The sequence below is a fragment of the Dermacentor andersoni genome, chromosome 9 (assembly GCF_023375885.2).
Source record: "Dermacentor andersoni chromosome 9, qqDerAnde1_hic_scaffold, whole genome shotgun sequence".
In the NCBI taxonomy this organism is placed as follows: Eukaryota; Metazoa; Arthropoda; class Arachnida; order Ixodida; family Ixodidae; genus Dermacentor; species Dermacentor andersoni.
Window position 1 is genome coordinate 28,856,204 of NC_092822.1, and position 26,386 is coordinate 28,882,589.

Consider the following 26,386-nt stretch of genomic DNA (forward strand, 5'->3'; position numbering starts at 1 on the left):
TATATATATATATATATATATATATATATATATATATATATATATTGCTAAGAGATTTATTAGCAACGGGCGCGAACGGGTAGCTGTCACAAGCGTTCGGCGAAAGACAGCAACCACGAGCTCATGCCGGTGGCGATGGTGCTGTGGCGCAGGCGGCTACTCTTCTTCGTTACAATCGCCCTCCGCAGAAAAAGGCGCCATCCTGGCGGCTTAAGGCGAAGAGACTACTATTGGGTCGTAGTACGGCTTAATGCGAGAGACGTGGACAAGTTCGCGGCCGCGGTGGCGTAGGTCCGTCGATGGCGTGAGGGGCTCTACGATGTAATTGACGGAGGACGTTTGCTCGAGAACGCGGTAGGGTCCTAGGTACTTTGCGACAAGTTTTGAGGAGAGGCCGGGTGTAGTAGCGGGTACCCGAAGCCATACGAGAGAGCCAGGCAAAAAAGTTGGTGCAGAACGGCCGGCAGGTTGACGGGATTGCTGCTGCCACTGGTCCTCGGTGGAAAAAGAGCGGGCAAGCTGGCGGCATTCCTCGGCATGACGAGCAGCTTCAGATAGCGGAGTACTTTCGGAGGCGTCAGGTGTATATGACAGAATGGTATCGAGAGTAGTAGAAGGTTCTCGTCCGTATAGGAGAAAGTAAGGGGAAAAACCAGTAGTTGCTTGGGTCGCAGTATTGTACGCATACGTCACGAAAGGGAGAACTTGGTCCCAGTTTGAATGATCAGAGGCGACGTACATGGAGAGCATATCGCCAAGAGTACGGTTGAAGCGCTCGGTCATGCCGTTAGTTTGCGGATGGTACGCTGTACTGGTGCGGTGAACGATTCGGCATTCGTCGAGTAGTGCCTTCAAAGCCTCGGAAAGGAAGGCGCGGCCTCTATCGCTCAGAAGTTCGCGAGGGGCACCGTGGCGAAGAACGAAATGTCGTAACAGAAACGATGCAACGTCGCGGGCGGTGGCAGTCGGCAGAGCAGCTGTTTCAGCATAGCGGGTCAAGTGATCCACTGCAACAATAATCCAGCGGTTGCCTGCTGGAGTGGAGGGTAGCGGTCCGTAGATGTCTATACCAACACGATCAAAGGGCCGACGAGGGCAGGGAAGGGGTTGTGACAGGTAGACTTGTCCGGGAGGTAATTTTCGGCGTTGGCACTGAGCACAGGAGCGAATGAACTTTCTGACGTAGTTATACATGCCGCGCCAATAAAATCGGATGCGTAGCCGAGCATAGGTCTTGAAGAGGCCGGCATGTGCGCACTGAGGGTCTGCGTGGAAAGCGTCGCAGATAAGGTCACGGAGATGGCGGGGTATCACGAGAAGCCACTTGCGACCGTCAGAGAGGTAATTACGACGATAAAGAAGGCCGTCACAAATGCAGAAATGGGTAGCCTGGCGGCGAAGAGCGCGAGATGGTGAAGAGGTGGATGGATCAGAAAGGACACTGATGAGAGCACTGATCCAGGGATCCTTGCGCTGCTCCGACGGCATGTTGCGCAGTGCATGAGATGGAACTGTGGGCTCAAGGGCGGATAGGCAAGCGCAGTCAGCGGAGACCGGTGAGCGAGAAAGGGCGTCAGCGTCCGTGTGTTTGCGGCCGGAACGGTAGAGGACGCGGATGTCGTACTCCTGTAGCTTAAGGGCCCAGCGAGCAAGTCGGCCAGATGGGTCTTTAAGGGTAGACAGCCAACAAAGGGCGTGATGGTCAGTGACGACATCGAAAGCGTGGCCATACAAATAAGGACGGAATTTGCCAAGTGCCCAAACAATATATATATATATATATATATATATATATATATATATATATATATATATATATATATATATATATATATATATATATATATATATATATATATATATATATATATATATATATATATATATATATATATATATATATATATATATATATTTGCTTTTGTATAGGCTCTCCCCAATTTGCTTTTTTTCTTTACGATATGCTGGCACTGCTGATGAAGATTTTATAAGTAGAAATGGCGCAAACACAGAGAGGCCGAGACTCGTGCTTTATATACAAGAACAAAAAGATAAATCAAAGTAAATTAAATGAAAGCGCTCCGAGTCCGAATAAATGATGTGATGCGAAGTGATGAATTGTTTCTTCATTGCAAAACGAGCAGAGAGGTGAGGGCGCCGTGCCTTCAAAAGACATCAAGTCGCGCGGCTAACTTCTTCCTCCTCGTCCGGCGTTCATGCCCTTTTAGCCATTTTAGGCCAGAAATTTAGCCAGAGACTTCGCGTTCGATATAAAAACTCAGCGAAAAGACATTTATTTCCTTATATGCTGCGTGAAGGCGACGACACTCGTCAATAAAGAGCCTTTTTTTCTAATTTGTCGGTTTGTGATTCGTACTTTATTAATTTATGAAGAAAAAAAGAAGTATAATCGTCGAGAAGCGGTGTGAGTGAAGCAACTTTGTTATGAATGCTTGCAGAACGGTTAGCCTTCACCTGTTACGGAGGCGTCACCGTGACGCGGCCATGACGTCATCCCGGCGTGTGGCGCCTCTACTCCGGCCGCGGCCGCACTGCTCCGTTTGGTCGACCGCGCCTGCCCCTCTTTTGGGGTGGCAGCCTCCCTCCGGTTTCGCTCGGTCGTTGCCTTTCGAGGGCCGCCGAGATCTGCTGGACGGCCTGGGCTTGGACCTCGTGATCGTAGCACCTCGTTGCGGCCTCGAGCCGCGGCGGGATCGTTGTCATCGTTGCAGCTTCGTGCGGATTCTTAGCACAGTCCCAAAGGATGTGAGCTGCAGTGGCTCTTTCCTTTCGGCACACACAACACATGTCACTTACATAAACACTTGGACACACGTGCCTCATCAGCACCGGGGTGAATAACGACCCCGTTTGAAGTTGTCGATATAAAACCGCTTCCTTACGGGTCAAGCCCGGATGAGGTGGCGGCATAGTCCTTCTCTCTAGTTTGTACCACTTCACAATTTCGTTGTAGGAGGTAATTTTGTCCTTGGTTCCCCACCACCACGACGGGTCGACCGCAGTAGCAGCGGCATGGTTGGTTAGTCCTCGCGCCGCCGCGTTCGCCGTCTCGTTGTGGTTTGCGTTGCCGCGATCCGACACATCACTGCCCACGTGGGCCGGAAGCCACGTTATCACGACACACCGATTTTCACTGCGAGGTTGACCGCACGCAACACACGCGCTGCTTCACCACACACCCTTGCTCTGGCGTAATTCCTCACTGCCGTCCTAGAATCACAGAGCACAGTCGTGCACTCGGGGTCGGCGATGGCCAGGGCAATGGCCACCTCCTCGGCTGGATGCGTCCCTCGAGTCCGCACACTCGCCGCAGTTCTCGTTGCACCGGTCGGTGCCCCGACGACAGCAGCGGCGAATGCCTTTCTGTCATGTGGATACTCTGCCGCGTCCACAAACACGGCACCCCTGGGTTTGGCATGGAGATCGATGAGTGCCTTGGCCCTCGCCGCCGGCCGCTCTTTGTGGAACTCAGGGTTCATGTTTTTTGGCACCGGACATACCCGTAGCCGTCTACTAATTGCGTCTGGTACAGGCACTTCTGTATTTTCGGGTCCCCTTTCCCTTGGCCCCAGGCCTAAGTCACGCAGCACTTGTCTGCCCGTTCTTCTTTCCGGTAGCCGCGCGAGCTGAGCGGTCCTCTCCGCCTCGGCGATTTCCTCCAGGGTGTTATGCACTCCCAGGGCCAGGAACTTGTCGGTGCTTGTGCAGTCGAGAAGGCCGAGTGCTGCCTTGTACGCTTTGCGTATGAGCGCATTGATCTTATTTCGCTCGCACTTCCTCCAGTTGTGGAAAGCAGCAACGTATGTAATGTACACTGGCTTATAGCGAAGGATTCCACTAGCCGGGTGAGGCTTTCTTCCTTCATGCCTGCTGTTCTGTGTGACATCCTCTTTATGAGGCGAATGGCCGTGGTGACTTTGACCGCGAGACGGTTGACCGTCTCCCCGTTCACTCGTTTGCGCTCAATCAGCATCCCCAACACTCGGATCTTCTCGACATCCGGGATCGTGTGACCGCCGCTCGTCTTGATCTTTGTTGTCTCTTGCTCTCTCGCAGGTTCGTTGCATTTCGTCTTCCTTGCTGCTCTTTTCGGAGATATCACCAACAGCTCAGACTTGCTTGGGGAGCAGACGAGCCCAGACCCGTCCAGCTGCTCCTCGATAGCGTCAACCGCCTCTTGCAAAGTACTCTCGATGTGTCCGTCGCTTCCTCATGGGACCCAGAGTGTTATGTCATCGGTATAGATGGTGCGTCGGACCCGCGCGACTCGCAAGAGGCGCTCGGCCACCCCTATTATTACAAGCTTGAAAAGTAATGGCGAGATGACCGAGCCCTGGGGGGTCTCGACACTGCCGAACTTCTTTTGGAGCCGCAGGTCACCGGCGATGATTTCGGTAGTCCACTCCGTCAAGAAATCCTTGATGTACGCATATGCTCTCTTACACATGTTTAACCGTGACACCTGGGCCAGGATCGCAGAGTGTCTCACTTTGTCAAAAGCACACTGCAGGTCAAAACCCAAGATGGCTCGCTTGTCTTTCGTGTTGGTAGTGTCATCGAGGATTTCATTTTTCAGTTGTATCATGGCGTCCTGAGTTCCGAGCTTCGTTTCGGAACCCGATGACGGTGTTTGGGTAAAGCCCCGAATCTTCCAGGTACCTCTGCCACCTGTTCATGAGTACATGCTCCAACGCTTTGCCCACACAGGACTTAAGCGAGATCGGCCGGAGGTTCTCAATGTTGGGTGGCTTGCCCGGCTTGGGAATCAAGATGGTCTTGGCTGCTTTCCGCTGCCGGGGTAGTGACCTGGCTCGCCAGCAAATGTTGAACTATGCCGTGATGTTCTCGATGGCCGCTTCGTTAAGATTTTTTAGCGCTCTGTTCGTAACGCGGTCGGGACCAGCGGCGAACTGTCTGTTGAGATCGTGCAGGGCAACCCTTACTTCCCATACTTCAATGTCTCGATCTAGCAACTCGATCGTTTGCTTCGCCGAGGTAGTCCGGGTGCGTTTCTGTGGGAGTGACCGGCAGGTGCTTGTCGTCGAGGCGTTTCTTCACTTCGTCTTCCCCGTGCTCGGTCAGCGCCCTGTGGGTGATCTTGGCCAGGTTGTAGTGCTGGTGAGACTAGGTCGTGGTCGGATCCAAAAGATGCCTCAGCATACTCCACGTCTTGCCGCTGTGCATCTGCCATAGCCAACATCACTTCCTAGTCACCGTCATTATTTTAGTACCTATATATTCTACGTCGTTTACAGCTACATGTTTTAGGCCCTTTTACAGCCATGTCACATCTACCATGAGGAATTCATTGTGCATGCCATCCATAATACATCGTCAACATTACCATTTGTCATGGCGCTCTTTCGCCATACCTGGCCCTTGCGCCATAAAACACCACACATCATCATCATCATCATCATCATCATCATCATTGCATCTGGCCGTCCGCTGCGTTACAAAACTCATTCCATTGCTGAGTGCATATCGCTCTGCTGTGGAACTCGATCTCGCGGTTGAGTTCGGCGACCATCTTGCGTAGCTTTCTGTTTGTCTGCGGCGTCTTCCACCTCGACAAGATGGACTTCTTGGCTGCGATGAGGTGGCCAGGCGGATGTCGACCCTGTGGACACGCTCGCCCGTCTCTACTTCCTTGGTGGCCTTTTCTACCTTGTTTACAATCTCGGTGGACCACTCCTCAATGTCTGTCATTTCGGTCGGCTCCTCGGGTAACAACCCTCGAAACGCGTCCCAATTAGTAAATCTATGTTTCCGAAAGCGTCTGCCGACTTCGTCGTTACCACCGAGAAGCGGTAGAGACGTTTTTATAACTACCAATCCAATGTCGGCGTCGGACGTCGCTTAGCGTAAAATCATTCCGAACTATAACCACGTAGGGCGTACACGTGGCGCAGGGGCGTTACCGAATTGAATTCCTCAAAGTAAAATACGTCAGAGCAATCGTAACATACGACCCAAACACAACTTACAGGCGTGATAGCGTCGGAGTTTAATTTGAATATACCAGAAAACATAATTCTGTTGCGCAGAAACTCAAACACAAACCTCTTTTCTGAGTGGCGAGGGCCGCTCGGTTCCTTGCAAAAACCCCATCGCGCTCGGCTCCGCGCATCCGCAAGGAAGCAGCGGTCGCCAGGAAGCGTTGCAAGCGGTGAGGGATCTGTTAAATCAATCGCATTCAGAGGAAGCTTTAGCTCGGGTGCTCCTATCTAAATACATGTAAAAGGAGAATTCGTTTGCCTTAATTGGCAACCACTACACCAAATTTGACGAGGTTCTAGTGAATTTTGGTTTGAAATTTTCGATTTATGTCGTCAATGCTTCATTAACAATTGGCAAAAAATGTTTACAGTTCTGTAACTCAGCAAACAAAAATGACATCACAATTCTGTGAATTGCTTCTGATAGTACTGTACATCTAAAGCGGACGAAATTGATATGTTACAAATAAATCCAAAAAGTTCAGTAATATGCAAATACAGCTTTCGCGGAACCCTTGTACACAACGTAACAATTTCACGCAAGATATAATTTGACATATCAAATTTGTCCGCCTTCAATGGTCTTATGGATGCAGTTTATAGAACCGCGATATCTGTTCTTGATGCAGAGCTATTAATTTATAAACTTCGTGCATCTATTTTTTTTCAAACATGCGAATTTTCTCAAATTCTTTCAACAGAATTGTGGCCCTAAATCAAAATCCCGCTTCCAAAAGTCACTAGAAGTTAACTTTCCCTTTCAAATGCAACAAATTTCATTAAAATCGGTCCAGGGGTTATCTGATCGGAATAGCGTTTTTGTGTTCTACATGTATTTGAATAGGCCGCGTCGGAGTTGGGCACGAGCTAAAGCTTCCTCTTAAAGGCGGAAGCTTAAGCATCCTCCAAATCTCTTGTTTTTATTGCACACCAACATGCAATGTCGTCCAGCCCACATCACTTCCAGGCACGCGCCGGTTGTGCTCACCGCTCTCTCTGCATCTTCTGGCGACACACTGGCTACGGTTGCAGATAAGCGTCTCCATCTCCACCGACCATGGAACACGAAACCGTAGATAGATAACACCGAGGAGACGTCGCCAACAGCGCATTTTGGACAAGCGGGCACCGATAAACAAACTTCACGTCTCTCAGAGTCGACTGTGGTGCCTTTGCGGTCCTAGCAGCCGTTGGAGACAACGCGCTCACAACGGTGAACAGTTACGAGCATGCGGATGCCAGTCGCAGTCGGTGAAATTCGGCTCTTGTGGCTGTGCCTCGTCTTTGCGGCGCCGACGTGAGTATTCCGAAATCGTCGTTACGCTTTCTTGTTAAGAAATTTTACTGGAAAGCTAATCTTTCTCTTTTGCTTACCTTCCCGCGGTAGTGTAGGCGTGTCGTGTGTGTCGCCGAGAAACGTCGCGTGACCACGTGGAAGATATAGGGAAAACTAATCCGATCTCGGAGGCCATGTAATCAATTATGGCGCCACGGCCTGCCGATCTTGGAGGCTATGTAATCAATGATGGCGACATTGGGGGCGCGATCCTGCACAGCAGTGTGTACGGCACGCGGCATTGCCAGAGCATTCATCACGCAAAGCTTTCTTTGCAGACGCTCCCGCGTTTACCGACCGCGGTGGCTGCTGCACGTGATCACATCTTGTCGAATCGCTGAGCGAGTCGCATCGCGTGGCAAACTTGAAGGCATGTGCTCGTGGGGCAGTTTTCATTAGCTTGCGGACGCGACAGTGAAACAGACGGAAAATAGTCAACCTTACCACCGTATTTCGCACTGCGCTTCTCCCTGCATGCACTTCGGCCCTTACCGTTCTTCTGTCAATAGAGACTTTTAGCTTGTACGCTATTCCGGTAAACGGGAGCGGTTTGGGCGGATTACCGGATGGTCGGGGCGTAAACGTGAGCGGTGAAGCCGCCTGGTGCTGTAGAGCTCAACCAGACAAACGCATGGCTAAAACTGCAGTAACTCACCATATCCTGCTTCGCCACTCGTGCAAATTTTTGGCAGCGGCGTAATTGTGAACACGATTACGCCACTGTCGAAAATTTACGCCAGCAGCTAAGCAGAATATAGTAATTAGCTCTGTGTTTGTGTGGTTGAGCTTTGCGCCACCAGCTGGCGCCACGAAACTGGCCGCTCACGTTGACGCCCCCGCTAAACCGGAAAACCGCCCGCGCTTGCCCGAATACCGGACACGCTAAAAGTCTCTATTGTCAAAGTGTCCCTTCGTCCTCGTGACATAACTGCACCGACGCCCCACAGTGTGCATTCGCACTAACTGCCGTTGGCATTTCGTCATAGCTTATGGACAGCGAAGTACATAAAGGTAAATATTGCTATACATTGGATATTTGACCGGTGCAGGCCATAAACACGTTGCAATGGGGTGGCAAATGAATACAATTACGAGCATCGCGTTTCATTTTAAAGCGAAGCTTTATTTGTTTGTGCGCATGGACAAGAGCTCCAACGCACACACGCCGCCATGATTCCATCGTCATTTCATCGCCTCCATTCCCTTTTTATCATTAATTTGTCGACACGGAATCGCCATCGTTGCGTCATCATTCCGTCATCGCCATTGCCTCGTTGTCGTCGTGGAGTCACCGTTCGATCCATTGTCACCAACATGGTCAACATGCTTTCGTCATTATCTCATCGTCATGATGTCATCGCGTTGTTGACACGCCATCGTCCTCAACGTTGCCAGCTTTGCGCTGTCACGCCATGGATGCCCCTCTGTCATCGTGCATGCCGTTGTTGTCATGTTCATGCCGTCGTTGTCTTACACCAGCTTCATTCCTTCGCATCATGCGCATAATATCCGGATGTTGTAGAGCCAGAAGTATGCGTTAACCGAGGTGTCTCCCAGTGAAAATGTGTCCAACTCTGTCATGTGATGGTTTGCATTTACGTCATCGTGGCCGCCATTTTGAGCTGTGCAAAAAAAAAAAATGTGGCAGCACGACAGGCACGTCCTGCGCCGAGCGACGACAAATCAATAATCGCGATAATCCTCCGGGAAACGGGACCGTGAAAAAAAAAACTGTGTAACGTGTGCTAATATGGTGCACTGAAGTTATTGTGCCTACCGTGTTCAAGTACCAGCACAGTGAGAACCTGCCTTCGTGGGGTTGCGCGACAACTATAAATACGTTTAATCGTCATTAAACAAGAACATCGTGCATCGCAAGCACCTATGAAAGATTAGCTTGAACCGATTCCAACAAATCGTGGGATCCATATACTTTTTTTGGAAGAGAACATTCTTTGCCTCCTTTCAACACTTGGACTGTTGGTGGGTGCTGCCTGTAATGTTGCACGATGGGCCACAAAGGGTCACGGGTGGATACATCTTTGTTAATCCGTTAGCATTATTGGGGTACTTCACGCACTTTCTGGGGTTGTCTGTGTGCATGTGCGTGTGCGTGCGTGTGTGTGTGTGTGTGTGTGTGCGTGCGTGTGTGTGCGTGTGCGTGTGTGTGTGTGTGTGTGTGTGTGAGAGAGAGAGAGAGAGAGACCAGCTTTCCCGCCTAGCTGGGTCACTACTCACTTTGTCGAATGGGTATCCCATCGGGCTGCTGGGCTGAGGTAACATGCTTTGAAACCAACCATTGGACAAACTTGGGTCACTGCTTATCTGGCAACGTTGTGCATACGTGCCGGTCTTCAACGAACGTGTCTTGCGCGGATACTGGTCACTGTAGATGCGAAACTAGGTAGGTACCACTGTTCGAAGAAATTATTTGACGCCGACTTGGAGTACTGGGTATGTGCCGCTCGGCCTGTGCCCAGTGAAACTCTTTGATGCCAGCTCGGTTCGCTGGGTATGTGCCAGTAGGCGTGTGCCGCTCTTCAATGAACGTTTTTTTTTAGTTCCTGAGTAATAGGGAAGAGGAAACGCTGAAGCAGTTTTTTTTTCGGTATCGCCTTCACCGCGGTAGCAGGCGTTTTGAGATGGCTCTTGGAAGTAAGTATAGAAAGACTAAGTTCTAGACTTGCACATTTACTTGACGCTAACGATTGTGACTGAATTTAAGTAGGTTGTAAGTACGGGTAAATGTACTGTTTAAATGCGAGTGCGGAACCAAACCTGCAATAGCGAAACGTTGTCGCCGTTGGAATTAGGATTACTGTAATCCTGTCCAATTTATACCTCTCGCTGAGTAAGTACTATTCTGAACTCTTTCCAACTTGGCCATTGTCGAATTCGCCACCGTGTCATTTCTGATTGGCTCAGAGCGAGGCTGCGCTTCCCCCGATTGGCTAAAACGTGCCTGCATGACGGAATACAACGCATGTGGAGTTAGACGGAGCCAGAAGTAGCAACCCAGCTGGAGGAACTTCGTTAGCTTTGTGCCCGCTCCACACGTTGGACTGCTGTGGTCAGCAAGGCGTTTAAAGCACGCCAGCTGTGACCAAAATGTCATAGACGGCCGTGAAGGTGATGTTGTGTGGCACCGTTGATAGTGGCAACGAGACATGGTACAAGAACGATGAGTTATGTCCGGCATACACTGGCTCGGATGTAAATAGATATTCTTTTTTTTACAGCCAGAGAAGATTGCACTTACTCTCTCTATCTTTCTGTCAAGACGAGAAAATGGAACAAATTCTAGGTGCTAACAGCCTCGATCTGATTACGAATATAGGAGGACTCCAGATTAATTTTTGACCACCCGGAGTCCTCTAACCTGCATCCAATGTCATGGTGCACGAGCGTTTTTGCTTTCGGCCCCCAACGGAATGCGGCTGTTGGGATGGGGATCGAACCCGTGACCTTGCACTCGGCAGCGCAACGCTATAGCCACTTACCTACCGCGGCGGGTTCTCGTTCAAGTTATGTAAAGTTCATAGATGTCTTTGTGAACATTGTAGAACGTTCATAGACGACGTGAGGACTTAAGATCGTGCACTATCGCTCGAGAAACATACATACATATATAAGTTTTATACATTCATTATGGACTCCAAATATCCTGAAGAAAATAGAGTTGACACCGTGTTTTATTTGTACACTCTTTGAGTACTTCCTGTAGACAAATAAGCTAGTCTATAAAAACTCGACAGATTCTATTTGTAGTCTGTAAGTACAGACTGGCTGAATTACATTTTGAAGCATAAAACAAGGTTATCGCTAAACATAATCACTAACCTCTTGGCAAGCGTGGTTACTACGCAAGGCACACTTCAGAAACACCAGAAACGTGCAATGCCCAAGAATCGAACTCGATGCCGTGGGTTCTGAGAAATTCTGCTAAACTCGAACTACCGAAATTTGCGAACGTACTTTAAGTTAATTGAGGTAATATTAACGCGATACCAAACTAGAAAAAGGAAACCAAGTGGGCCGATTTTTGGTCTTCACAACCTTATAAGACCAACAGATAAAGAAGCCAAGAAATAATAACGTTCTCGCCCGAAATAACAAAAAAAAGGTAATGGCGGGAGGAGGGGTATTGTGCCCTTCACTTTCCATGCCAACAAGTAACCTTTCGCTAGAAAGATGAAAATGAAGTTGTCAAGAATATATTTCACGGGACTGAACTTGAAGCTGCCTTTTAAGTATCCACTAAACAGTTACACTCTAAGAACAGTTTGCACTCTTGGCAGCTTATCTTGTCCTCAAGCAATAATCATCATCTCTCTTGCATGCCTTCCATTTTTTTAATGCTGCGGGCCTAGTACCTCCAGATCATGGACGGCATGCAGGTTATCAGTGGGACAAAGCATTCTTGATAAAAATATAAGTGAAGCGTTTTCGAGAAAGGAAACGCAAAAAAGGCAGGTGACGTTGTTTGGGTACAAGACACGTCCCAAAGGGTGTAAAGTTCTTTAGTGTAGTTGCTGGAGAAAAGCAAAGAAAAAAAAGAACAAAGAACAAAAACAAAATAAAATAAAATATCAAACTCGCAGGCAAAGCTGCATGGTCATAGCTCCCAGAGAAGTAAGACCTGGAGTGGAGGAGACGTTTGTGGTCTTCAACCGGGTGTCATCAGAGGACGTCACCCTAACCCTACGGGATTTCCCGAAGAGACAGCACACGATCTTCCGAGACACCATCAGCATCGGTGAAGGTAAGCCCAATAGCGAAACATGAATTAAAAAATTGTGTGGCAATTTAGCGGTAAATTTCACAATATGCGTTAGAATTACATCGGACATCTTTGAGGTTTCGTATCCCAAAGATTTAAACTGCGTTCACAGTGCACATTGCAAAGTTTTGTTCAGGAGCTCACTCGACACACGCACTGCCTCTTCGAGGAGCGAAGTGTAAATGACGGTGTGCCGGAATATATATATATATATATATATATATATATATATATATATATATATATATATATATATATATATATATATATATATATATATATATATATATATATATATATATACACACAACAAATAATGACCACCTAGAACAACACAGGGGAAATAATCTTCAGTTCCTAATTCAGTTAAAGAAACGATAAATAAATGAAAATGAAAGCGGATGAAGAAACAAATGGTCGCCGGTGGGATATGAACTCATGTCTGCGCATTACGCGTGCGATGTTCTTACCAACTGAGGAACATGTAAAAGCATTGGTAATTGGTAATTTCACCCAGCTTCATGTAGAACCTCGGCACGTACTGTAAGCAAAGCGAAATAAGCAGTACTTTCAATCAACAGAATTTTCGGGTGTGCCGTTTCAAGCCCCTATTATTTCGCGATGGGTGACGAAGAGTTCGATGTTTGCGGAAGCTGGCGACAGGTGGTGTGCCAGTCGATGTAGTTTCGATGGTTTGTTAACGCTAACCTTCCATCTTAGCAGATGGTAACACTTTTAGAAGAAAGGTATTATTAAGAAGCATGCTGGCATCAGCAACGCGTTTCTGTTTTATGAAGGGAGTGTCCATAATATTCATCTGTCCATCCATTCTTCCATCCATTCGTCCGTCCATCATTCTTATTCCTGAAGTTGTAGGCAGTGGTATAGTGCCTTCTAGAACACCATAGCAGTGGGCACACGATTTCAAGCCCATGTTTCGTTTGCTTTCCGGTTGCATGTTCGTTTTATTATTACGTATGTAAATAAACAAACAAGCAACAAACTCAGCAGCTGCTATTGCCGACGCCTCGTTAGGTGGTTCATTCTCTGGGGGTCTGTGTCTCGCCAAATGTACTTTTCTCCCGATAGACAATGTACAAAGCAACGCACGTAAACACTATCCTGTAGGCACCCGAGCATGTCGGGTACGTGAATCGGAGCTTCGGAACTGGCACATGTTTACGTTAACACGTGCTCGTATTTACATTAACACGTGCTCGTATTTACGTTAACACGCGTTCGTATTATGCAGGAGAGCACCGAGTTGTGCGCATTCGGATTGACCCTGACAAGCTGGACGCTGACCAGCTTCGTAGTGGCCTTCGTCATCACGTGTCCTTAATGGTCGAGTGCGGCCAGGTGTACACCAAGGAGGCCCGTCTACCTGTGAGCCACAGGAGCGGATACCTGCTTCTGCAGAGCGACAAGCCTATCTACACTCCTAGGCAGACAGGTGAGCGTATACACCACATTATAGAAACAACAATTATGTGTGTTTGTATGCAAGCAACTGCAAAGCGAGGAAAATTGAAGTTGTTGGTGCGCGATGTGGCGATGTATGTATGTATGTATGTATGTATGTATGTATGTATGTATGTATGTATGTATGTATGTATGTATGTATGTATGTATGTATGTATGTATGTATGTATGTATGTATGTATGTATGTATGTTTTATGTGTGTCTGTTTCCCCTGTTTGCTGACTGTGCATATTTTGTTGTAATTGCATTGGACCGGCCACTGGCCACTTTAGGCCTTCGGTGCAAATAATTTTTCTGTACATTTTTTATTATTCTTGAAAATAACGTTCCATTGATTGATCGATTGATCTGATCATCTGATGTAATGGAGAGGCGTGTGTAATATATCAATTTTGTCCGATTTAGATGTATTATCAGCTGCACCTTACAGAATAGCGGTATCCTTTCTATTGCTGAGCTGCTGAGTACTAAACTTGATAACTTAGTTTTTTGAAAACTTGAGATATCCAGTGATCAAAACGCATTGATATCGACTTCTTACGGTTGCTACATTGTAACATTTGCTTTTAGATGCAGTGAACCTCACCAAAATCGGTGCACTGCTCGCCGAAAAAAAAGAACAATTTCTTCATTCTCATGCATTTAAATTGGAGCTCTCTGGCTAAAGCAATTTCCCGGTAACTCAGCAATAAAATATTATGTAAACTGCCCATAATAATGCGCCTAAATCGTATGCAAATGATATACACCGCTCTAAATAATGCCGCTAATTTATGAGTAGAACTTTTGAAAAACCTTCATAAACACAGTAAACAACGGCACTGCGAAGGTATAACAAACAAACAAACAAATAAATAAATAAATAAATAAATAAATAAATAAATAAATAAATAAATAAATAAATAAATAATCTTAAGTAAGCTGTAAAATAATATATCAAGTTTGTCTGCTTTATATGCTCTCAAAAATTCAGTGTGCAAAACTGCGATATCTACTTTTGTTGCAGAGTTACGAGTGGATAAACTTCATTCCTCATTTATTAATGACTCATGAAAATTCAGAAATCTTTCTAAAACGTTCCACGCCATAAATCGAAATTCCACTTGTCACCGTTACCGGGATTTAATTTTGAATTTAATTGTGGGTTTTTATGCGAGAAAAACCACGATTTGATTATGAGACACGCCGTAGTGGGTGGAGGACTACGGAGCAACTCTGACCACCAGGGGACACTTCACGTACCCCCATCCTTGAGGAAAAACGAAATCAGGAACGAAACAATTTACGATAACTCAAAGGGAAGCTCATTATTTTCGAAGCGAGATCAGGATGCCTTAAAACACGCACCTATAAAGCGAGATATAAGAAGGAAGAAGCATGTGCTTGCGGCAGTAAAGCTAGCGATACGATGGAGCATGTTTTAGTAGAATGTGAAGACATCTGCCCAGCAGTCGATTTAGGCACCACTGGCCTCATCGAAAGCACTGGAAAAGTAAACATGTCTGCAATAGAGATTAGTAAGAGGCGATTGGAGGATTGGTGGAAGAAAAGTAGGAAAACGAAAAAAAAAACGGAGACGTACAAAATCACAGTTCGAAATAGGGGATCAGAAAATTTGGGTGGGGTAGTTTCTAGTGTTTTTTCCCTCTTTTTTATTGTTTAACCTAGTATAATAATGTTGTTAGTGTTTAACCCAGTACAATAGGAAGAGGGTGGTGGCGCAACCCACCGCCCCGTTCCAAAAGGGACGCTCATAACATCCATCCACCCATCCAAGCACGGGACATGGACGTTCCTTCACTTCGCCCCCATCGAAATGCTGTCGCCGCGGCCGGGATTCGATCCCGCAACTTCGTGATCCGCGATCGCGCGATCCCGCAACACCATAGCCGCTAAACCAAATCGGCGGTTGCCACTTAATGTTCTCTCTCGAATGCAACTAATTTCATTCGAATCGGTCTAGGCGTCGTGTCATCAAAACATTTGTGTATTGTACACGTATTAAAAATAGGCGGCATCGTAGTTGTACATCGAGGCAAAGAGGGTCCTCTTAAACTCGTGTCCTTGAGCACGTTGAGCAAAGTGTTTGTAATGATGTTCTAATCTGAAGCAATTTTGAAACTGTCTATTTTTTTCAGCCCATTTCCGAGTGATCGCCGTCGGAGAGGACCTGGTCCCTACTGCAGGAGAACTCAATCTGCAGATCCTGGTAAGGAACTTATTTGGTTTGGTTTAGTTGATGTCGGGAAAAAGTTGGCAGATATCGTCGCTGGTTTCGCGGCAATATTTCATTGTCTTGACTCTAGCGAACATACAGAGGTGAAACGAAGATATAAGCAAACAACATACGCACACGCGTAGGCAGGAGAGAGAGAGAGAGATGAAAGGCAGGGAGGTTAACTAGAGGCGGGTTTCCGGTTTGCTACCCTGCACTGGGGGGGGTTATATGGGTTGTAAAGACAAGCTTCCTGACCCTAAGGGCACGAGGAGCCCTTATTCAGGGTGATTGATTCGATGAACAACATAGCCTATGCGACAAGACATTTGGAACAATTTTCACATAAGTGTTCCGGCGAAGCCAACAAGCAATTAAAAAAAAAGCCATTGAATATACGAGGTGATAATCAGCCACGAATTTAGGGGACACTTGCAAAAAAAAAACACAATGAGCAAGTACATAAAAGTTGTACATGCTCAAAAACTACCCTTATGTGAATAAATGATCTATAGACCAATTGAAAAAACACCGTATGCTCCACATATCCAGTATCTATATCCTATATGGTACTGTAGGATTCCGTTCGAAAACCTATGTTCCCGCGTATGCCTACGTGACCATGCACGACTGTTGTACGGGGGCGTGTGAGTCCACAACCGCAGTAATTTGGACCTGTTGGTTTACCATGGTAAAGGATTTCGAATAACGCAAGCGCGTGAGAAGAACACAAGGTAAGACGGAGCGCTCCGTCTTTTTGCATCTAGCTCATAATACCTCGATGTAGGTCGTCTTTTGGCGTCACAGACACGTTCGGGCGGTGATTCATATGCTTCTCCAGACGAACTCGGGCATGTCGCGCCCAGTGCGTGGGGTTTCTAGACTTGCGTGGAGGGTGCCTTTATTGTGATTGGACGAATTGGCCGGGGCAGCACGCAGGGTCACCAAAACTTATCTCGCGTAAGAGTGTTCCTGCACTGGCCGCCGTTCCAGCACCCGGCCACTCGCGAAAGATGTTCGAGACTGGAAACTCGACAACAGCTGAGGCGGCTTTAGCGAGTACAGACGTAAGTCACTCGAGCGTTAATTTTGAAAGCTGATCGGTGTTTAAGACCAGTTGCATGCGTCGAGTTATGGACAGACAGCAAACGGCAGCGGCGTGCTTCGGAGCCCGGAAGCAGCGCCGCATGCGTGACCTCGCCCTCGATGAGAACGCGCCACCGTCGAATTCGATGCAGTTCGGCGCATCGTAAGTCGACTCGCTCACTCGTTTCTATAAACGCCAACGGTTGGTCTTTCAGAGTGGGTTCGCCTTGTTTCCGCGTACACCTCCCACACGCCTGTATACTCCGACCGCCATTTGTTGCCGTGGGTGGTCGTCAGTCTCTCGGGAGAGCTGACAGGCGCGACACCAGGTGACAAGCACTCGCCAGAAGACGTGGGCGTCATGTCACCTTCGAGGAACGCGCGAAACGTGCGACGACGGCCTTTCGGTGTGCACGAAAACTCGAAAAGGGCGAACTAAAAAAAAAAAAAAAAAAAATACAACGACGCATAAGTACCTGGCGTGTGAGTGCCACTTATCGTTTCAAATTACGTTCAAATTTCAAATCAATTGTGTTCTCTATTCTTCTTCGCGCAATAAAATGTGAACAAAATTTCGAGTCTACTACCGGCGACGGCGCCGCCACAGGTGCGCTTCGGTTTCGTAGCCTTTGCTTCACAGCCAGGCGAAGCTGTCCGCGAGTGTTTAACTTTACCTAAGATGCGAAGGGCTCGCTGAAGCAACTCCGCTGTCTCTGTTGCATCAATTGTAAGATTGGCATGTATTCGTGAAGGACATTTAGGTTCCATTTAAATTAGAATAGAGGATACAACCTGCGAGCACGTGTGACGTTGCGCGTGAAAGACACGGACAGAAGCGAGGAACGAAGATACACACACAGCGCAAGCTGCCAACAGTTTTATTGTAAAACCATCGCGACCTTTTTATACCTTGCTGTACATCTGTACGCATGTCCGGAGAATACTCATTCCGTGTGCGCAGCCACTCAAAAATGCTATACTTCTTTCTCCGCCAATGCAATCAATGCCAGACTGACACACCTGTCTTCCAAATTTGAAGTAGTGTGTGCTTCTATAATCGAACGGGCCAATTCATTTATGTTTTTTTGCAATTGTCGTGAACTCGTCGAGCAAAGGTTTGCATTCGCACTCTTCACGATGAACATTTAACACTCTTATGGGTGCGACAAAGGGTGTTTTCTGCATTTACACCTATGCACATACCCTTTTCACCTAAAACACCCTATCATAAGGGTGAATTACGGCCGATTAAGGTAGAATAGTGAAGGACACGTGACAATTGTATGACCTCACGTATCACGGTCACTTGATAATTGGAAGTGTACATCCATGAAGTCAGCATTCGTAAGTGACTGTCGATTTTTTCCAGGATTCTGATGTTACTGGCTTGAAGGTCACTCCAAAACGTGTCATCCAGAAAAAGTACCCACTTTCACTTACAATTTAAGTGATTATCATTATATTTTGTGCTCACAGTAATATTATAATGCAATTGAACACTTCTACAAACTGCAGTAGCAGAATAAAAACACGCAAGCAACTTGCACAATTCTGCACGAATATTTCGGTAGCCTTGTTGGGCTATTAAGCCGAACCAAAAGTGGCGAAATTAAAGAAGCTTTCTTGATACATTGCTGAACAAACAGGAACGTGCTGTTAGACGAGCCTCTGCTCTACAATGGCATCGACATACACTTTGCTTGGTGAAGCCATAAAGAAGACGTTTAAAGCGGCGAGGTCACGCTGGAAGTTATCAAACTCGAATCTCCACATACCCTGCCTAAGTTTTGCAGAGCTTTACTCAGCTACTGATGTGCTTTCTAAGCGCTTCCTCGGACACAGTTTGTAAGGCTCAACCTATATTAGGGGCTGGTGTCGTCAAAGCTGTAATTGCTTATCCACAGCATAGGCTCTTACAAACGCAGCGTTCAGTCTCCTCACGTATGCTTACGCTACGCCTCCTCACGACCAAGATGTCAGCGTCTTTATCGGGCCGCGATCTCGCTGAAACTTCGCTGTGACCTCGCAAGGTTGCTTCGTTCGGACGCAGCGAGTAATCTAATCGCAACAGCAGAAGAGCGCCGATCGTCTCGCTCATGGTCACGATTTGTGCGCTGTACCCACAGTGATGCGGCAAAGACTGCGCCCCCCCCCCCCCACCCCACACACACAAAAAAAGTGCTCGCCACGAAACGTAGTAGCAGCTAGCTACCAGCTCACCGCTTTAGTTAGAGGCCACAACGAAACAGCCGCAAAAAGGCGGCCGTGCGAGCAAGCAAACTTGTCAGGCCAAACTACTCTAGAATAAACGGGTAGCAGCGGATGCTTTTTTTATCTTTCGACGGAGTTCGGCGCAGCGCAATGTACCAAAGCCACCTAGTACGCGGCCGCTCCCTGCCCAATGAAAAGCGACCGGAAGTGACGCGACGACGCTGCTGCAGAATTGCCGTATACAACTAGGCGTGCGGCAGGACGGGAAGGCGGAAGCTGCTCCATCCTTGCATATGCTTGCACAGGAGGCATTGGCTTGCATCAATTTCTTTCTCTATGTTTGCATTCTCTGCTCTTGCTGCATGAAATGCATTGTATCGTTTTGGCCTGTGTTCGCGTCTCGCGCGCGAAGTAATCTTAAATTAACGTGTCCTCGGATTTGTGGGCGGTGTATAAAAAGATGGGGCCCGTGCTCGTGCCCCACTTCAAAGCAAAGCGTTCGTACGTGCTGGAAGATGGATCCACGGACGACGCTGCAACGAGCATTTGCAACGTGACCGGTGTCAGCGGTCGGTGGTACTGTCATCATGGAAGTTTTCAGGCAAGTGCCCGTTTATTTGTTTGATGGGTTACGTGTTATTGTTGGCTCTAGAATCATCTCATTGTGATCTCGTAGCATAATTCACTAATGTAAGCGCAAGAGCAGCTGTGCAAGTAGTAGGGCAAGTTACCTCCTCGATCGCGCCCCGTGTGACTAATGTTTCTGTCAAACCTACATCGGGCGTGGTGCGCCTGCATAGTTCCGCATTGTTTCTCAGCGCTTGAACGTTCAGAAATGGTTCTCTTGTGAGTTCAGCGCGGTTTGTTGTAATACGGTCGTTAGCACTTAAGTGAAGTGTGGTCGACCACTTTTTGCGTTGCGTAGAAAAAGGACGACTGGTTTCGCCACCTTTCGAAAAAACCGGCGCGGTATTGGTTCTCCCTGGCGTGGTCGCGTGCTGATGTTGCTGCTTGCCGGAGTCCGGACGCTTTCAGCGTGTTTTCGACTTGTGTGTGTGCGCGCGCTCGGTTCGCTTCGTGTGAGTATGCGTGTGTGTGTGCGCGCGCGCGCGTGCGGGCGTGCGCGTACATGCCGGATTGTATATGTCGGCGTGTTTTGCGTGTGTCTAGTGCGTAAGTACGTGTTTTGCGAGCGTGTTTATGTATACGTGCGCGCGCGCATGTTTCTGTGTGGGTCGCTGTGTGTGCGTGCACGTGTTAGCGTGTTTGTGTGCATGTATGTGTGCTTGTTTGTGTTTATCAATGTGCGCGTGCGTGCTTTTGTGTCTGCGCTTTGTGAGTGCGTATATTTATGTTTGCGTGCGAGTGGGTTTTCTGTGCGTGCGCATGTATTTCACAAGGTCGGTAGAGTTTTACTCGCAATAAAACTGTTTCAAATTTGGTGCAGCGAGTGTCCCCGCCGTGAAAGCCGAGTTTGGTTTCGAGCTATTCAGGACAAATGCAGCATGAGGCACTGTTTCTCGGGAGGACCAGTGGGAAGGCGTCAGGTATTACTCCTTTTTCCCTCCTCTGCCCTGATGAATTCCATATCCTCGATTTTTATTGCGAAGTGAACTTTACATCCAGAGCAGAAATAAATGAATAAGAAATCTGGTAGCGTGTTTCGCGATTACACAAATTCTGATCTTAAAGGCGTGGATTTCCCATTACATCACATTTCCGTTCAAGTAGACATCCTAACCCGCCGGGGTGGCTCAGTGGCTGTGGTGTTAGAAGCGTTTCCCCGCAGGCTGGCTGTACCCGGTTTGGAGGCAAACCGGATGTGACGTGTGCCAGTGGCGTACTCCCTGCCCCCAGATAGGTACTTGTACGCCTAGGGAAAGACGCTGCTAGGTGCTGCTGCTAAATCCCTGTGGTTTCTGCCAGCCACATGCGGCCATTGCCGGCTCACATAATTTCGTTCGCGTGGTCTTGTTACGCCTCGCTGGATCGTGTTCAGTCATGCCGTCCTTGCGCGGCGTGATTGTCGGTGAGTCACGTTAAATTCTTAAATAGGTCGCGCCTGCGCCTAATTGAGTCTATAAAAGCCTGCACATTCAGTTTTGCTAGCTACAATGCAGTGCGGCTGGCGTGAGCTGTCTCCACGATGCGCTTCGAGCCTGTCGATTTCGCCGTTCTTTATGCTGGCGTTAACGAACTTGAAAGCAACATGGATCCACAAGAAATGTGCGACAACATCAAGGTAAGTCTACTGAAATCACAAAATTTGAAACAATAAGCGCTAATAGTTGTTTTCTTTTAAATTTTAGGCCTTGATTGTTCAACGAGACGGCCCCCGTCGTGCTGGTTTTCGAGGTGCTCCCTCGCTGCCTAGAAGATGCTGATGCGGAATAGAAAATGCAAAAACGTCGCTTGCTCAACCGCAAATTGACGGCTACGCTGAAGCGCATGCCGTGTCTGCGGAATTTGAACCCCTAGGTATGGACCCCTTTTTCCAGCGGCATGCCGTTACATACCGTCAGGAACACGCTTGGCTTATTTCTGACTCGGTAAAAAACTTTTCACTTTTTCTCGCTTCTCGCTGCGGAAGAAATGCGGACCGTTTGTCGTAGTTGTGTCTCCATTACAGGGTGGCATTACTGCGGTGAATAAAGCAAGTGTTGCCGTACATACTGTGCGCATTTCACCCTTTGTTGGGCGGTCGGAAAATATTGGTCCCACTTTTCAGGGCTACTTCGCTATTATGTAGCGGCGAAGTGTAATTTCTACCATTGAACATTTCTGTGTAGATATGTTTCTGAATCACGTTAAGCACATTTTTTCGTCCATTTCTTTGTAAAACAACGCGATGGAGCGATTGCGCAGATTGTTTACTTCCCTTTCTACAATGTTTAGTTTATTCTATCGCCTTCCTTCGAACCACCACAGCGGCAAATGGACTTTCTTTATCGAAATTCCGCGTTTTCATAATAGCTGAATTTTGGTGCGGTTAGGTGTCTAAATTTCTCGTACCCACAGCTACCAAAACAGTTGATCAAATTATTAGCATCGCGAACAAATCGCATTCCTACATATGCGAGCTGCTACATATGAGCCCTCAAGAATTTTCAAGAAGCATCTTTTTTCTAAGAACCCTTGCGATATTGGAAAGCCCCGATTGAGGATTCTCATACAAAGCATGCTCAGTAAGTATAATGAAAACATGCACAAACAATGTATAATGTACTGGGTACTCTGGCTGCTTCTAATCACATTACAGGTGACCACGAGTAGGTAGAAACGGGCCTTGAGGCTGTATAGTGGGACGTAATATTCCCACTTTTCGCTATTACTGAATCGTAGTCGGCTTTGAGATTTTACGTTATGTAAAAAATGCTTCATAAAAAGCACTTGTAATGTCTCGGACACAAAGCGGCCTGTTCTCTGCTTGCGTCTATGAAAGGGTTAAGATGCACACGCTATTCAAAGGTCGCATTGAGAACTGAGTTACAGGCGCTACTATGCTCCGCAAGCAGCAGGATACTAAAAGGAGAAATGAGCAACACCGTACTGCCTTCATTTTTTCAAACCCTTCAACAAAGCTTGAACAAGAAATGCACGCGAGGGTGTCACTACAGACAGCTGCGGCAACACTGACGCATGCGCGAGAATATAAAATGAGGTGCAGCTGTGCGGTGCACGCTGCCATGAAGTTCGAATTACAGTTTCCCCCTTGCGAAACTACCGGAAAGGACATATTGCATCCATCGGTGTTAATATATTTTCTAGCATATTTTCTTGGTTTCAGCCAACATACACATCCCCGTTAAATCAAATAGATCACTGTAGATGGCGGCCACAAGCATATTACAAGGACTGTGAATTGGAAGCTGTTAGCTACCTGTGGCACAAAGTCATGCAAGGGTACACGTAGTCTTTGTGTGCACATTGACTTCATGTTTTACCAATTTGACTGGCTCCTATTGCACTCCGGCTGAATAGCAATAACACACAGGCCACTTTACGTTCGAGCTACTCGAAAGCTTGCATTAGTGAAAAACATCTAAACTTTTTCTGGTACAGCCGTGCGTTGTTCGAAGTGTCTCAATGCATTGCAGTGATTGAACAGGCACATATTGGCTGTACCACTTGGATTTCAGCGTGCATGCGTTGGCTGGACAAAAAATTCTACCATATTTTACCTCCAAACTTTTGCTCACGATTGGAAAGTGCTGTTTCTGTTGTAAATAGATGTGGCTTGCACACAAGGTATGTGCATGCTAAGTGTCTTGGTAAAGAAAAGTAAAGGTATGCTGCATGAACAGAAGGTGCTGCAGCCACATAACCTGACCTTTGATCTTCATTATGCTCATAGATTGAAGGGATGGAACTAAGTGCGTGTCTTTTAGATGCTTGATTTCAGCCAGTTAAATTTGCCAACATGGGGATTCAAACCACTGGTGTCCATCTGCTGTTGGGCTGAACTCTCAATTTAGTGAGACTACTAACTACTGCGTTCATTGGTGCTGACAGATATCAAGTCCGTTGTAGCTCGGCATTACTGTATTCTGTCACCAAAATGCTAGAGAACCACTTGAGATCCTTCAATGTCAGCATCCTCATAATCAGTGGGCACCCCATAAGAAAAATAGGTCAACTTTGGCTGGTATCCTTGCAAGTGTGAGAAGGCTAGGCCACAGAAACTCGTCTTTCTGATTTGTGTACTATTCAGCCACGTTAAAATGTGGGGAGCCTAGACATCTAAAAGACGAGGAGCAAGCAAATTGAATGCAGCTACCAAGCAAAAAATGTGGAAGCGTAAGCTGTTAATTTTTTACTCTAAAGGCACGTTCACACCAAAGACGGAGCGGCTAAACCGGGCAAAGCTCTTGGCCAGGGGATAAAAGTAGGCATTAAACGAGGCGGCAAGCCCGATTGCTCGCGGACCACTTTTCTCGCCCGCCAGAGCTGTCCGATTTGCCGCGGCCAATCGGAACACCAGACGACGCTGGCGTGTGCTGCGCGATAAGGATGGACGACCGGTGCCACGAGACGGCGACAAGTGCGCCACGAAAATGTTAGATGCTCCGCCTCGGTGGTGCGGGCAGCCAGGCAAGCCGTCCAGTATACAGGGTGTTTCAGCTAACTTGTGCCGAGGCACAAAGAAACAACTAGGCCTGCAGTACTCAAATACAATCAATTCAGTAGACTACCCTGTTGAGCAACTTTAATACTTACGGCTCATTGAGAAACATCTAACTGCTTTATTTTTATGAAGATAGCTGCTGTGGTTATTTTTTCAGGACAAAAGAAAGTGCACAAAATCGAAAAAAGTACCATGCAACTATGCACTTTTTAGCAGTGACGAATAAATGAACAATGCGGCATGCAGACAGGATGTAAAAAATATGCAGATCCGACACACTGTGAAAATTATGCAAGCAGCTTTCTTTGCTGCTCGTGTTCATTGATGGCATTTGGCAGTGATATGTTGAATGTTACCTTGCATCCACCACTTGTGTTCGTAGTACACAGAGCTCATAGGCAGACGTGCGCTCCGATGCTCAAGGTGGTGTTGTGCACCATCCATATCCTGTGAGAGTAGTGGCACTGTCATTCCCTCACACGGCGCATTGCATGGCGGGTGACGTAGAGAAATCCGTTTATTGAATCCTTAGGAGAAATAGTTGCTGCCACGTCCTGTGCCCGACAGAGCAGCGCATGCTGGCCACATAGGCTTCTGTCATGCAGCATGGCCTCCCAGTGTTGTAGTGCAGGGACATTGAAGTTTTGATGCTGGACCACCACTTGCATACTGTCCTTTTGACGCTGTGGTGCTGTATTGCAGCTTTGCATCTGCACATCCTGTCTCAATTGTTGGCATGGACACACTTGCCGTGTTTATTTTTTCAGAAATAGCATAAACATGCCATACCACACCTTGAACTATCATTATAATATTTTTAGTTTGCCACCACAACTGTCACCATGTCTAGATGTAGTAGTTTTCTTTTAAAGAGACTCTATACGAAGGATGCTTTCTGATGGCATTTTTACCTTCTCGTATGATCATTCAGCGAGCACAAAGTGTTGCAGCTTCTGCAATGCTTTTGTCTATTCCTTCCAGGCACACTACTGTCAATGTATCATAAGCGCTGAAATAGAATACCGCCCGTTGCTCAAAGCAGCTTCAATATAGATTCCAATCGGAAGAATAGGCAGACTTGTGGCAGTATACAACTTTCTATAGCCATAAAAGGCAAGCTAGCATAGTGGGGCATCTCAGTGCTTGTAAAAGCATTCAACTGCATGTATCTCCAAATAGCTCAAGTAGACACTGCCAAAATTCGTGCTTCTCATGGTGAGTCGGTGTGGGAACTTGAAGGTGTCGCTTTTCCTTCATTTTTGTGTCTCTTATGGTTTTGCTAAGGCTCTTGCCACAGCAAAATTCCTCTTGTGGAATTTTAGAAGGGTAATTTACTAATCACCTAGGCGATATCATTTCCTTCATTTGGTTGCACTGTGTGCATCAGTGCAATAAATGGATCAAACGGCTTAATACGAAATGTCGCCAGGCCATTTTGGCACGACACTTGTGGATAACATTTTGGTGTGGCTTGGGCGAGACTGAAAGAGAGAAATTGACACATACAAGCACAAAGGCCAGGCACTGTTCCCTTGTGGCCTGCACAACCACTAGAATAGCAGCTAGTCTTATCAATTCATACCGAGTATCACAAAGCGTAACATTGCAAGAACGTAGCTGAAACATGTGGTGTGATCAACATGTACAAGGTTACAATACTCTACACCCTTTTTGTATTTAAGTTTTTAACTTTGCCCACAATCTGATTACAGCTTTCCAGAGTTCCTTGGAAAATCCTCCCATGCACCTGCCATGTACATTGCCCTCCTCCTCGATGTGGCGTGCAAGATGGCAGCAGCAGCTGTGGGAACAGTTGAAGAGGCGAAGAAAGGTCCACTTTATAATAGGTTGTATGTAAATAAAACTGATCGACCTCAACCGATTCGGCTTCCACTTTTGTCAAGACAATTGTCAGCAAAGCAATGGAGCAATTTCAGTAGGGCGATAGTAATAAATAGTGCATAGAAATTCTTGGAAGCCCCGTCAGCTGTCTTGGTGAGGTGAATTGGCAGGGAATGCCAATTCATGAGGGATGGTCATGGCCACCATGTTCAATGTATGTGCAGCATTAATCAGTACTCTAGACCGGGTGCACTAATGTCACATGATACATTTTCAAACCTCGCATGC

At 47.1% G+C, this 26,386-nt stretch overlaps 1 protein-coding gene and 1 long non-coding RNA gene across 5 annotated transcripts in view; both read left to right on the top strand.

Annotated features, from left to right (window-relative positions):
- Positions 1 to 7,115: 7,115 nt before the first annotated feature.
- The window catches only part of LOC126527514 (complement C3-like), a 154,048-nt gene continuing 134,777 nt past the window's right edge, over positions 7,116 to 26,386 (top strand). The window contains exons 1-4 of one of the 2 annotated variants that reach the window (XM_055068701.2): positions 7,116 to 7,317; positions 11,958 to 12,118; positions 13,389 to 13,589; positions 15,758 to 15,828. In XM_055068701.2, coding sequence (XP_054924676.1) covers positions 7,250 to 7,317; positions 11,958 to 12,118; positions 13,389 to 13,589; positions 15,758 to 15,828 — 501 coding nt within the window. In that variant the 5' untranslated portion in view covers positions 7,116 to 7,249. Of the gene's footprint in view, positions 7,318 to 11,957; positions 12,119 to 13,388; positions 13,590 to 15,757; positions 15,829 to 19,180; positions 20,679 to 26,386 lie in introns of those variants that run through there. The other variant, XM_055068702.2, reaches the window with a different exon arrangement.
- On the top strand, positions 21,146 to 26,134 carry LOC129383812 (uncharacterized). 3 transcript variants are annotated; one of them, XR_008611692.1, is made up of 3 exons: positions 21,146 to 21,160; positions 21,232 to 21,609; positions 25,969 to 26,134. It is a non-coding gene; the product is annotated as an uncharacterized lncRNA (long non-coding RNA). The 3 variants fall into 3 exon arrangements; XR_008611691.1 differs by lacking the exon at positions 21,146 to 21,160 and having other exon boundaries at positions 21,167 to 21,373; positions 21,441 to 21,609; XR_008611690.1 differs by lacking the exon at positions 21,146 to 21,160 and having other exon boundaries at positions 21,167 to 21,609.